The sequence below is a fragment of the Astatotilapia calliptera genome, chromosome 20 (genome assembly GCF_964374335.1).
Source record: "Astatotilapia calliptera chromosome 20, fAstCal68.1, whole genome shotgun sequence".
Lineage (NCBI taxonomy): Eukaryota > Metazoa > Chordata > Actinopteri > Cichliformes > Cichlidae > Astatotilapia > Astatotilapia calliptera.
In genome coordinates this window covers 28,921,159-28,935,101 of record NC_137441.1, presented here as the reverse complement: position 1 = coordinate 28,935,101, position 13,943 = coordinate 28,921,159, and the positions used below count along the sequence as shown (strand labels likewise).

At 39.5% G+C, this 13,943-nt stretch overlaps 1 protein-coding gene across 1 annotated transcript; it reads right to left on the bottom strand.

Moving 5' to 3' along the window:
* Positions 1-1,282: 1,282 nt before the first annotated feature.
* rhoab (ras homolog gene family, member Ab) lies at positions 1,283-12,753 on the bottom strand. The gene is made up of 5 exons (XM_026153868.2): positions 12,615-12,753; positions 4,383-4,540; positions 2,855-2,975; positions 1,798-1,928; positions 1,283-1,593 (listed from the first exon to the last, which is right to left on the bottom strand). Exons 2-5 carry the CDS (start codon positions 4,536-4,538, stop codon positions 1,420-1,422), a joined length of 582 nt encoding a protein of 193 aa, XP_026009653.1. The 5' UTR covers positions 4,539-4,540; positions 12,615-12,753; the 3' UTR covers positions 1,283-1,419.
* Between the last annotated feature and the right edge of the window lie 1,190 nt (positions 12,754-13,943).

The following is a 13,943-nucleotide window of genomic DNA, read 5'->3' as shown; positions in this document are numbered from 1 at the left end:
GAGGATGAGCACCAGCGGCCAGCTGTGGAACAGGAAGGGATGGGAGCAGAGCCATGGCAGTTTGCTCAGGTGGGTCTACGCAACACAGGAAGCTACCTTTGTCTTCCAATGGGACCACAATTCACCTGCCACTTCCACTGATTCAGTCTGAAGAACTTAAATGTTAAAGAACCCTCAGATGTGAACTAAAGTAGACAAACCAGCTGCAGTTAAGACTCCAGCATGTTTATGCTCATCTTGTCTGGCCACCAAAGGCACACTGCTGCTAACCTGGAAATAACTGAACCTGGCTGTGTTTTCTAAAACACTAAGATCATCTGAAGCAAGCAGATTGTGATAAGATACACTTCAGATCTCGTTTAAAACAAGCAGCTAGCCTCAAATAACAACAGCACTCAATGTCAGGTGTCTGCAACAGATTATCCAGTAAGAGTAGAGGCTAAATGTGTTTGTCAGAGTCTATAAACAGAGGATTAACTACAAAGAGAAACTAAATGGCATGTGAGCATGCTCCATGCCTCTCCAATAACACAACCCACCTGACAGCATGTGACTACTAGTTTAATCCTATCAATAAGAGAGTTTTTCTTCCATCGGATTGAAGTGCTAGCTAATACACCTCAAATTTGTTTCAAGCACCATTCTGAGGAGCACTCAATTTATTTAACTGGCGATTTGTCTCCTATTGAGGGCTGTTTTAACTGACCTACAGCATATAACGAGTAAGATAAAAGTGCAAAACTAGGAAGTGATGCCCTGGCTTCCCTGTCTTATCGTGGCCACTTCAGAACTTCATACATCCCATCCCTCCATCTTCCAAACTTCACACCATCTTAGCCCTAATTCCAGGCATGAGCACCTGGGGATGAAGTCCACTGGTGGCCTTTTACAGTGGTACTCATTTACTGTGCTGTCCGTTTCTCCCTTCCGTCTGTCTGGTCATCCATTCAGGTAACTTTAAAAAATTTTGTTATTGTCCCCAACTCCCTGTAATTCATGAGCAACTTTATCAGGGCTACCAGTCAGCTAGATTTTACGAAGGACTCGATCTTAAGGATCTTTATCAGTGTAAGTGGCTTGTTGAAAAGTAACTGTTCCAGCATTTGGCTGGTCGCTGGTGTAAATTTCCCACCCAGATGGTAAACCCACAGGTAAAGAGCCCAATGGTTTACAGCGGTAGTCATTTACCACCTCCCTTCCCTTCGTCTCCCCACCTGTACTTTGCCATCAAAGCCTTTCAAACCCAAGTCCCAGGGTAAATTCAGTCCAACAAACAGCCAGGTTACAGCGGTAGTCATTTACTGCACTCTTTTCTTCCTCCCCCTCCCTCCCTCCCATCTTGTAATCCCTCTGTCCCTCCCAAGCCCTATCCCCAGGTATAGCAACCCAGGGTGAAACAGTCCAAATATGACGGCCAATTTACAGTAGCACACATTTATTGCTCTTTTTCCCACGACGGGCCTGCAGTGCTGCCCTGGTGGCCATCTCAAACACCTCCCGCACGCCGTCCTTTGTCTTAGCAGAGCACTCCATGTAGCCAAATGCTGCAATCCGCCCGGCCATGTCTCGGCCCTCTTCTGATTTCACTGGCTCCTATTAGTCGAGAAAAACAAAGTGGTAGTTTAGGAACACACATATTCTAGATAAGTGTTTAATCTCAAACAGCTTTTGCTATAGTGACTGGCAGAAACACGGCACCACTAATTCAAGATCTAAAAATCAGAAGAACACTTAAGATTCACTCTCGCTTAGTTCAGAACAAACATGTTAATTCAAACCAAGTAAAAAGTCAGGCACCTGTTTCATCTTGGCCAGCTCTCTGCGTGTGTGCTCGTCATTACGCAGATCTTTCTTGTTTCCGACCAGAATGATGGGAACGTTTGGACAGAAGTGTTTGACCTCCGGGGTCCACTTCTCTGGAATGTTTTCTGTAATGGACAAAGACCAGAGACGGGAGGCATAAACAAACAAATAATTCAATTGTTTAAGTGTTATAACTGTCAGACTAAAATTTAATTGAGAGCCCTTTATGCCTGAGGTGACCCTTTTTTCTTTCTTTTTTTTGCTTTAAGACATTCTCCAGTGATGATGTGTCCATCCCTGCCCTGTTCCAGTGGACTTGTTTATCTTTTTGTAGCCCTCTGTGTCTCACTTAAAGGAGAAACAAAGTACTATTTACCATTTAATCCCATTTTTTCATAGGAAAAGTGGGCACCACAAACCATCATTGCATTCTTTGCAAAAACAAAGCAGTTTGATGTCACCGCAGCTGCATTTACATTTAAATGTGTTAGCAGAGTAAAATTGGAGGATGTCAGCGTTCTGATCAGTCTTTAAAATTTAAGCTTATGCAGACATAATTAAATTATGTTTCTGAAAAGAAGAAAGAGCTCTGCTTTTATCTCCACTGAGTATCAAATGTTATCTTACTTGGTCAGCAAAAAATGTTGCTTTGAAGATATATGACAATCTTTCGTGCAATAAGACTTTGTTTTATTACAACTATGTCCTTTCATTGAAGCTTAATTAATCTCTGGCAGTTTAATTTTTCTGCTGCTTTTATCACTTTTATGTACAGCCATTTCCATGTGATCATGGAAGTGCTGTTAATAATCATCATGAGGAAAAAAGATACGACTCTGTTTAACAGCAGGAATGGATGACACTACATAACAAACGAGTTGTTACTCTGCGTGCACACAAATGTAAGTAGTTCCTCTGCAAGTGCACAATCAAAACAGTCCAGAAATATCTTCTAATGAAATCAGAAATGTGGCAAACACAAAAGAGAGAATTTGTTTTATTTATGTCATGAGTGTATGCAACTGCAAGAATGTGTTTGCTTTGTACACACCCAAGCTGTCAGGGCTGTCTATGGAGAAACACATGAGGATGACGTCAGTGTCTGGATAGGAGAGAGGTCTCAGTCTGTCATAGTCCTCCTGACCTGCTGTGTCCCAAAGAGCCAACTCCACCTGACCAACATTGAGAAAAGAGAAGGCAAAGAAGGACAAAAGATGAGATTTGATGAAAGGAGAACAAGGAAAACTTTTAAAAACTGATCAAAAGGGGAGGGAAAAATGTGTAATTTTCATCTTGATCAGCATAACTTTTACACTGAAGCCAGCAAAGAAGGTGAGCAACACCTGCAGCAGACAGTCCTGACAACAAAGGCTTTTTTTACAACCTTAAACTGGCAAGGATTACTAACATAATCACTAATTATAATTTGAAAAAGACCTGAAAGAGTGATGATCTATGATATGGAAATGATAAATTCATTTTTTTCCCCAGCTGTTGCCATTCAATAGTTCAAATATTCTCTTCACAACCTTTTGAATACCCAGTTTGAAAGCCATATAAAGCATTACATTATTAGCCAGACATAAGAGAACATCCACAAGCTGCCTAAAATCAATCACATTCAAAGAGCAATTTTAGTTTAAATTAATATTTCTGCAAAGCCTTGGTATATGTAATACACGTGCCAAATTTGTAAGAGGTAGGGGAAAAAATACCAACAATGTGCTCACATAAATTGTGCTCTTGTTCATTCTGCACGTGCCATTTAATTTCAGAGACAATACAAAACATGACAGTGACATAACATCTTCTCTATACAGAATGCAAATCTAAATGGTAAAAGAAGGCATTTGGAAAAGTGTCACACTTCAAGAAGCATGAATCCTTTGCAGCAGCACAGGAGGTTAGAAATCAGACAGCCAATAAAGACTTCCCGTCCCAGAATCCTATTAACCCACAAAGAGGTCAGGACTCAAGAGTTTGTGACTGATGAGGCTGGCTGCCGCAGTTATCTGGGAGGAACTAACTCCACCCACACAGGATATGTGTGGAGTGCTAAATAATCAAATCCACTGAACTCCAGAGCAGAGTGTCCTACTATATTTTATATAATCCTCACTTAGTGCAAACACACAAGCTACAGACACTTTGTAAAACATGATGACCAAGCTCAAAAAGAAACCAGACTTAGCAGATGACTGCTGTTGTGTGAAGGAAGATGTGAAAATGGAACAGTACATTTTTTCAACACTTGCTCACTTGGCCCTGAAGGTAGAATTAAAGCACTGAGCATGATTAAGCACCCAGGAAATGAGTCCCAGCACAAAAACCAGTGCAGATAGTAAGGAAGGGAAAGATGTGCTGTGACATTTAGAAGACCCAAGACTGAGTCACCTACTTTATTAAAATATTCAAAAAATATAATTCAGGTAAGAATCTTTAAATTTGTTCACAGAGTAAAACAGTCACTTATGCAGATGGGTCAACAGGTCTAAAGCATCTACCCCAAAGCACCACTCTTACATGACATTAAGTATCAGTAGGCAGTGTAGTAGTTCGAATCCCTGCAGTTGTCTCACCTGTTTGCTGTCCACCTCTATGTCAGCAACGTAGTTCTCAAACACAGTGGGGACATAGACTTCAGGGAACTGATCTTTGCTGAAGACAATTAGAAGGCAAGTCTTCCCGCACGCTCCATCCCCCACTATTACCAGCTTCTTACGGATGGCTGCCATCCCTGGTGGAATACAAAAAGGAACATTTTAATCAGGGAACCACAGGAAAAGCGTTGTATGAAGTATATGTATAGCATGGCATTACAGCAGAGCATCAAAAAGGCACTGACTGTAACCACTGGGAGAATTACTCTCCTGTTCACAAATAAAATTTGTGCTACTCAGGTCTTGTTTGACTGCCCATTTTGAGCATGAGAACAGAGAAAAATGTGAAAGTTGAGTCACATTTGTGCCACATAGAAGGGTAGTGTTGCTAGGTGCACCTGAACTATGCAACACTACACTTAACACCTTTAAACCACATAGCTGAAAAGCAACTCAGTCTCAGAAGCCCCCCAGAGTTGTGAAATGATTAATGAAATCAGAAAATAATCAGAAATATATTGGTATCACTATTCAAACTGATTTGAAAACAGAGTATACTTGATAAAAATGGCAAAGAAAAGAGCAGGAATCATTTTGTATTGGGGTAAAGTTAAACTTCCTGCAGGCTACTACATATAGTTTGTTAAAAACTAAAAGGTTAATTACGTTGTTCACATTCTCGATGTAAAATTGAGTAAATAACTGTAACCCACTTTCATTAATAATCCAATGTCTTGTGCATGTAACTTAAGAATACGTGTAGTGTTTACACTGTCCCCTGTTCTTCTAACTGCACTGCACTGCACGTTTTCTGCACTACCTATACACAACATCACAAAGGTGTTGTGTGGTGCACAAAGATGCGAGCTACTAGGAAGTACTGAGTCAAGGTTCCAGTAATTCATTATTGTAAATGACCCAACAAGCGCACCAGTGTGGGTGTGAGATGAACTTGCCCAACAGAGTTAAGGGAAGTTAGTGCAAATGAGTGACATGCAGTCTTGTGTCACTGGTTTGCAGCAGCTAGGATCAGTCCATGTTGGGAAATTGCATTCAGCTGAATGTTAAAGACACGAAATGAGTGCCAGTGTTTTGGATTTTCTGCTGAACCTCCACAGATATTTTACAATTATTTAATATGCACTGCTGTTTAAACTATGGAAAATGACTATAATCTCAGCCACATTTAAAAAGAAAAAAAAAATCTGAGACACTAAACAGGACAAAAGAAGGTGACTTGTCTTCATTTGAATAGGAAATGTGTTTTAAATGCTAGCGTTGTTCAGCTGGACACACTGAAACGCTCTCTTTATTCATTGAGCACACATCAAACATAGCTCATTTGTCATGGTGGCCCTGCTGCTTAGACTTTCACACCAACACAGTACATATACTGTGTACTTGCTAACAGCACAAGGACAACGGGACCTCACATAGCAGGGCTAATAAATCACATCCCTGAATGGATATTTCCTCCTTGGTTTGAGAAGGTATAGCAGTGTGGAGTGCCAATCATCATTCTCTACCCTGCTATCTCCATCATAGTGAGTCAGGTGGAGGCGTGGTAGAGAGCAAACTGCTTGACACCTCTCCTGTTGTCTTTCAATCCGTCAGCTAAAATATGGTGTTAATCTGCTGCAGTTCTGGAGATGTATCTTTGTTTAACTGGCCCCTTTAATCTGCTAGGGTACCAGAGTTTTATTGATGTACCATAGTTTAATAAAACCCCAGCTGCATGAAAATAAAAATTAGTTAATATACCTGAAAATCGCTTTTGTTTTGTTTACATATATTTCTACTTGGAGAAATTTAAGAGGTTTATCCCTCAAAACTTTAAATACAATAAAGTTGCAAAAAATAGTTTCCCACCACAGGAAATTTATTTTGAGTGTCTTCATAGTTTTATTTTGGAGATACAGCAATTTTTATATACTGCAGGAAAAACAAAAAACAATCCTATGATGCAAATTTGCAAAGAAAACAGCATGTGCCTCATTTCACTGTGGGAAGTGTTACGAACAGCTGATAGGAACGGCAAAGCGTGTTTCTGGAATATTATGTTTTTGTTCCTGCAAGCGCTTTTTATGCAATTTTTGCAAAGCTATATGTGGAACGAAACCGTGACCGAGGACAAGCTGATGGCATAAGATGTAAGTACAACTCCTCCGGTTTCATATGCAAAACAAATTATTGCGCTAGTTTACACGGTTCAGGTTCTACAGGGATTTAAAAATAGTTACGCAAAACGGAGCGTGCAGCTCTGACCGGCTTTAAAGGGTTAACAATGACTTTAAAAAAATTATATAAAATAGTGTGTAACACCACTGAAGTTTTTTTTTTTTTAAACTCTCTTTTCAACCAACGGCAGTCACTCTCCAAATAACTTCTGCTTAGCTTTCCGAGCTTCCCTCGGGTCCTCTTAATCAGCGGTCTCCAACCTTTTTTGCGCCACGGACCGGTTTATAAGGTGTCGCGGATAAATGAGGGAGGGGCTAATAATCGGCTCAGTCATTTTTAATGATCGTTGAAAGCCCAGATCGTAATCGTGATTAAAATTCGATTAATTGAGCAGCCCTACGTCCATATAGTAATTTGCATGCAACTGAAATTCTCAGATACATGTGCCTACAGTCTTTAGTTTCTGGCAACAAAATCAGTAAATTTCTGATGAAAAGGCAGCGTTTTCCTAAAGCACAGCACATCTGAACAAAGGGCTTACTTCCACCACTAAGATTTTTTCCACAGAACACATTCATCAACCACAGGTTAAATTCACACATGCTAGAGTTCCTGTCACTCGCTGGCTATGCTGCTCTTCCCTGTGGGCTTCACTCTCTCATTTTTTAAAATTTGCTTGCCAAGCAGAGCAACTGTGACAGAGCTGTTAATGCTCTGGCCAGGACTGGCTTGTATTGCTCTCAGGAACAAATTGCGTTGTCTTCATCTTATGCCCGCTGCTCTGCTCAGTTAGCCCCTTCCCATAGAAATGAAGAAACAGAGGATGAAGCAAGTGAACATAAATTAGTTAATAATTGTGTTACACATTTTCTTTTCAATTTCTAGTTATCAAATCTAAAAAGCATGGAAAGCATCTCATAAATGGTAGATGAATTGTCTAAGTAGGACATCGGCGTCCAAAAAAAGGAGGGAAAAAAAAAAAAAAAAAGGATCAGATCACCCCCACCATGACTTGAGAATAAAAGGAAAAGACAAGAATTGGGGCAGCTGTAGCCTAGAGGTGGGTATACAGTCAATTTGCCCACTAGGTAAAAATGAGTATCTGTGACCTCCTTTTGATGAATGTTGGTTATACGTCAAGTCGTTAAACGTACCAACCATGCTTAATAGCTAGCAGGGGTCTCCGCAATAGAAATGATATAAAGCTGGTTTTAGGCATTAATTTCAGTAAATACAATTATCACAATGTAAGTATGACCTAGTACAGAAGTGCTGTCAAAAGATTAATATAGGTTGATTATTAGTTCTTAGGGTGAATACTGATGGCCAAAGTACAAAAACTACATAACAATGTTGCCCATCCCACACGTGATTGAAAGCTACAAAGCGTGTTTTCAGATTCTGGAGCTGTGAGCACGCTAGGATCTATGACGTAATGTTGTCATCAGACAATGACTGTGACGCTCTGTGCACGTTTCCACATACCTGCCAATTTTTTTTAGGACGTGTAGATTGTAATGTAAAATCTCTGGACCAATGCATCAAGTAAACGTGCACCTTTCAAGGGGGCATCATTGAATAATGACTAAGTGCCCTTAGTGTCTCTAGATGTACATTTAAACGACAGGATAATTGTTAGTTAATCATTCCTTTTCTAAAATCCAGATGTACTCAATGAAAAAATAAAACTTGAGCATTGTCTACCTGTTTACAACAAACAGAATGTGAAATGAAGATTTCCACACATCATCATCGGCTGTTAAAATTTAGGCAGCCCATTTTTCATAGCCATGCTAAATTTAAACATGTTTGTCAATTAACAGGAGTGACGTAACAAGTCCTTTTCAAAAACACCACATTCTCAGACATTGACATCATGGTGATAACGCAGATAGTGGGCAAGCTGACCGTCACTAAAGATAGTATATTGTTCGAGTTTAACAAAACACGGCTGGTTATACAAGCTGTGTTGTATGCTGGATGAGCAGCAAACCAAGGTAACATGTTACTTCACTTGTCAGTCATAACCTTGTAGATAGTAAGGACTAGGCTACACGTGCAAACCCCCAGCCAATTAGCATGGTAGTCAGCAAGAGTCTATTAGATTAACTCAAATGAGAGAGACGTTGACAACCAACAGGATCAAATTACAGCGAAGAGTACACAGAGAAGCAGAGAGCAACAAATAACAACTGGTTAATATACACTTAGCCAGCAGTTTTTTGTTAGTTTGTTAAAATATTATATTAAAAAAAAAAAAATCAAGTAGGCATTTCTGGTTACTTATGAAAAGCAGCCCTGTTTAGATACACAACCACTTTCAAACACAAAAACACTTCCATAATGCTTTCACACGTCATTCAAGTGTGAAGTGACATGCTATTCTGTCAGCATTTTCACTTTGTATGACACAGCCTTAAACATTACTGTGCACCTGATGATTCATCATCTTGTCTGCTAGAAAGAAAACAACAACAAAAACAAAACAAAAGACAAGAAACCTTTAGAAAGTGCCACGGTGGCATCGATAAGGTGTGTATGCTTGGTGAGGAAAAACCCCACACATACATTCTCCAGGGTGGAAAATTACCCCCACTTAAGGCTGGTTAACTGACTGCTGGCTGATAAATATTTCAATTTCTCACAGATACGTGACACAAGCTTCTTCTGTGATCTAACATGTATGTGCTGTACATATTGATAATAAATTGCAGCCCAAAGAAATGCAATTTATTATCAATATGTACAGCACATACATAACGGAAAAATGCAGTATAAAAATATCCCCTTTAAAACTGCTTGGTAATGTATGCGCTATTAGTTTGCTAAAGCACTACAGACTTGACAACATGTCATAGATCTTCAGCTAATGAAATGACTAGGCTGCTCACAAGGGTTGTATTCAAGAAGAGAAATATTTGCATTTCAGCGATTTTTCCCCTAACATAACCTGTACTTAATGTAGGCAGTAGTCACCTGCTGTAAGCAGTTTGGCTAGAGATACACGGTGTATGAATTTACTTTGGAACTCAGGTCATTACATGTCAAAGTAACAAAGACGAGCTTGTTATACTAGCTACCTTTGGTCAAGACAGCCCTTTAAATTATGACCTTACAGTATTTGCTCATCAAGTTAGCTGTCTGGCCATGTCCCCTGTGATCTAGGAATTCTGTCTGTGTGAAAGATTGAATTGAAAACAGCTTCTTCACACTGGTCAAACCCATGGTTTTTTGACTGGATGTCATCTCAGCCTACCAAGTACAATGTTGCTGAACTTGATTCAACATTGTGTGTACTCCAGTTTGTCCCTGCTGGTTTGCTAAAAGTGGCTAGACAGCCATCTGTAAATATCAGACCATTGTCGGTATAAACAGTGCAGATGAATCTGTACGTCACGGTTTCGGTTTTGCCCTGTATGCGATCAGATGATAATTCATTTATTTTAAGGGTGTAGCATTTCTTTAAACCCACGGTTCAGTTCATCTCTCATTTTTCAGGCAGGTACGAATCTAGAGGAAATAACTATTTATGCCACAGTTTTTGATCATAAACAAAATAAAATAAATCCAATTTTTCTTTTGAATTTTCAGTGCATTTCATACTTGAATGAACTTTACCACACTCAATGTTTTAACTAATAGCACTAGCAGCTCCAGTTGGGCATCACAATACACGAAGATAAAAACCACTGTAAGTTACTGTGGGAGCAATTCTGGTCTCGGTTTTCAAATTTACTTTTAAAGTATGCACATATGTGATGCCCTTTCAAGCCCAGTTCTATAAACAGGAAATGTTTTTTACAGCATTGAACGGATTAGCCATGTAGCGTTATAAACATACAATGAAACACGCATACTATAATGTGTACTTTACACAACATTAAATTAAAGGGAACAACATCGTGGGCCTTATTAATACAATACATATAGTAGAAATGTAGGTTCCTATTACATACTACATTCTGATAACTGTTCGTTGATAACTACATCTTACTGAATTACTCCGCAAACAGGAGGCACAGTCATCAATCATCAATTAAAATGAAAAAGAAAACCATAAGTAAAAGCACTACTGTCAAATTTCAAAGGCTCAATCAATTCTTGTTAACAACAATTTCAAAATGCATTTCAGTTCTGAGACTCCAGTTACCATAATCAATACCAGAAGCTTTTATTAGCTTAGGTTAAGCATACCATCAAGTGTATGAGACCAGTTGATCTACAGATAAGCACAGCCAATAAAATTACTGTTAAACATTTAATATACACCATTTTAAAAATGATTATGGTACCAACTGCAATTTAAAGAATAAAATAAAAACAATTACAGTTTCTTTGGTACAAACCTCTGGAGACACTATTGTGGATAATAAGGCTGCAGAACAATTACCAATAATCAGCACACAAATTCCAACCACCCATTCATCACCATCCTACACTCTGGGCTTGTCTTTGTCATCACGCATGTACTGATATATATGTGGTATGGGTAAGAAGTCTTAATCGGTATGAAATTATTTTGACAAAGCTGACCATTTATCTAAATTGGATACTGTTCAAAAGCCATCATCTTCTTCTATTACAGTGGAGAGGATATGAATTTAGTTAACAGCTTCAAGGGCAACAACCCGCAAGTCCTGCAGTAAAACCTTGCTCGTGTATTAGGAGGCAGATTCAGAGTGATAGAACCTTATGAAGGAGTTACCCTGGAGGCTATTCTACATTGAAAAGAATAATGTCAAGAAATATTTACTTTGATTATTAATGTACAGTACTTTAAAATCAATTTATATGCTATACAAAAAGCTATGCTTTGCGATTGTGGTCACTGGCTCTGGCACTAGATTACATGTAACAGTTTCTCATTATTAGTCAAAGAAAAGAAAAAAAAGAACAGGAAATACTTCTGTCAACTTGACAATTACATACACTGCTACCATCTCCCCAAGACTGCATTAGATCTTTAGTTTTGATTTTAACTGTGAGAGAACACAAAGTCACACCCATGATACTGTCACATCAACAATAACCATAACGCATAAATATGATGATGGATCACTTTGGTATCACCAAGCAACACCCATGTGGCGGGTTAGAAAGCTGACTTCTGCTATACATGGTCGTCCACTATAGCCAAGGTACAGAAAAAGTTGTGTCGCCTGTGAGAGCTCGGGAGTGTTAAACCAAACATTTTTTTAACCAGCTAGCCACTGGGTGGGTCACCAGAAAAATGGCGTCATCACAGAGGCAACAGATGGCTAGTGTGTCCGCAGTGGAAGAATGGGTGGGTGGCCAACATCCAAACTACACACCAAGCGAGATCCACACATAACACACGTACGATTTACCAGAGGTAAAACCTTCTCGCCACAAAGCGTCTCAAAGAAAACGCAACTCTTAAAATGCCCTAATAAGTAGAAATGGTGCGCCCAAGTACAACTGACGCCTTCTAAAGCGTACAAAATGACGAGAAATATGAATTTTAGGTTTTAAAGAAACTGCAACGCTCTTTCACACCGCCCTTCTTATCTTTAACTAGTCACGGGAAAATTATAACCCGCCTAACAGCCATACTAACAGACAAAAAAGACACGCCGGAGAACCGCCTGATCAGCCGAGGCAAGTCAGGAAAATCGCCTCATTGTTTGGTTAAGACTCGACAATCTAGACCAATCTTTGCGGTTCCATTTATAAGCCTTGCTAAGTTTGCACAGTTTGTAAACAGTGCCCGGTATAGCCTGATAATTTTCTTTAGGGGGAGGCAGGGGTCGAAAGACTTTCTACGATAAGCACACACTAGTTTTTTCTTCAGCACAACTGAACAGCAACTGCGGAAGCGGCACTAAAATAGAGGTCGGCTCGGGGAAAGGCTAACTTAGCTACCGTAAGCTAACATCGCTAGCTTTTAGCTTCGCTAGCACGGCCTCGCTCAGCTCCGGGCAACTTTAAAAAAATATTTCCATCACTTTTAAAAATAACAGTGCGAAAGAAACAACATTTCATCATAGTCGGATATCGCAGAAAGTTGTTTACCTTCAGTTTATGTGCCTAGCAGTTGGGTTTTTCAGTGTTTCCCGGACCAAAGTTGTTTTTCCGACCAGCCGACTCGCTCGCTGCTTCCTCCCGTCTAAATCTAATACAATGAATTACTTGACGAGAGCGAGCCGCTAAGGTTTGTAGTTTCTAGCAGAGGGGGAGGGGTGGCGGGCACGAGCCTGAGAGCCACACCTGCGCGGGCACGACTTGGTATGAACACTTGTGGAAATGTGTAATTTCAGGGTACTATGTGAGCCATAAACAGAGTCTATTTCACAGGTGGAATTTAAAAAAAAAAGACTTTCACTCAGGTTAACATGTGTTTTAAAACAGCGTAAGTGTTTCTATCCAACCAAAAGACTTTTACAAGGGTTTCCAATTACAGGTAATCTAAAATAATCTTACTTAAACCACTACGCGGTGTCCAAAACGACTGACTCCAACATTTCCTTACACTTTAACAGTAACTCGTTTTCCTTAGGTTCCAGCTAATTGTAGCTTTGGGCTAAACAAGTGACAGTGGCCATTACTGTACTGGTCCAGTATAAAATAAATGATGGGGTTATGCCCCTACGGGCGAAAATATTTTAAGAACCGAGTTAATTGAACCCAAGTTATAGCATTAAGGTCCAATTCTAAACAGTGCCAGAGCCAGAGCCTAACAGGAAAAACTTTGTGCTTACTGCCCCACCTGGCGGTCAATTTCAGAAAACAAGCCAATTCAGAGGCAGGGAGACGAAATTGTGTAAAAATGTTCCTGTAAATATGAAAAACAAAATAAATGTTACACTACAGGTTTTCCTCACCTCTGGCAATATATAATATATGCCAAATTAATCACACTTTTTACTTTACTAGGAATTAAGAGGTTAAGTATTAGCCAAGTCCTTCTAATAAATACTACTGTGTGATCACCTCTATAAAAGAAAAGGCTTTGGTAGTATTTGTGTTAATGCAATGCCAAGGAGGAAGTGCATCAACAATGATCTTAAAGAAGCAACTGTTTCTCCCCTTCATTCTGGTAAGGGTTATAAATTCATCATTATACATTAGAAGGATTAGTCACTAGTGGGAAAACACTCAAAACAACTGACAGTCTTCCCAGGAGTGGACGCCACAGCAAATTCACCCATCAAGGTTGGACTGTGCAATGCTCAGGAAAGCTGAAAAAAACCAAAAAATCTAAATTTAGGATTCTAAAGGTCTGATGTGTGACTTATAGTGACATGTAAAAACTCTTTCACATGACTACTGAGCCCACAAATTCAATAGTAGCTCCACAGCAGGGTACCAATTACCACAAGAGTAATACACCATTCACTAACA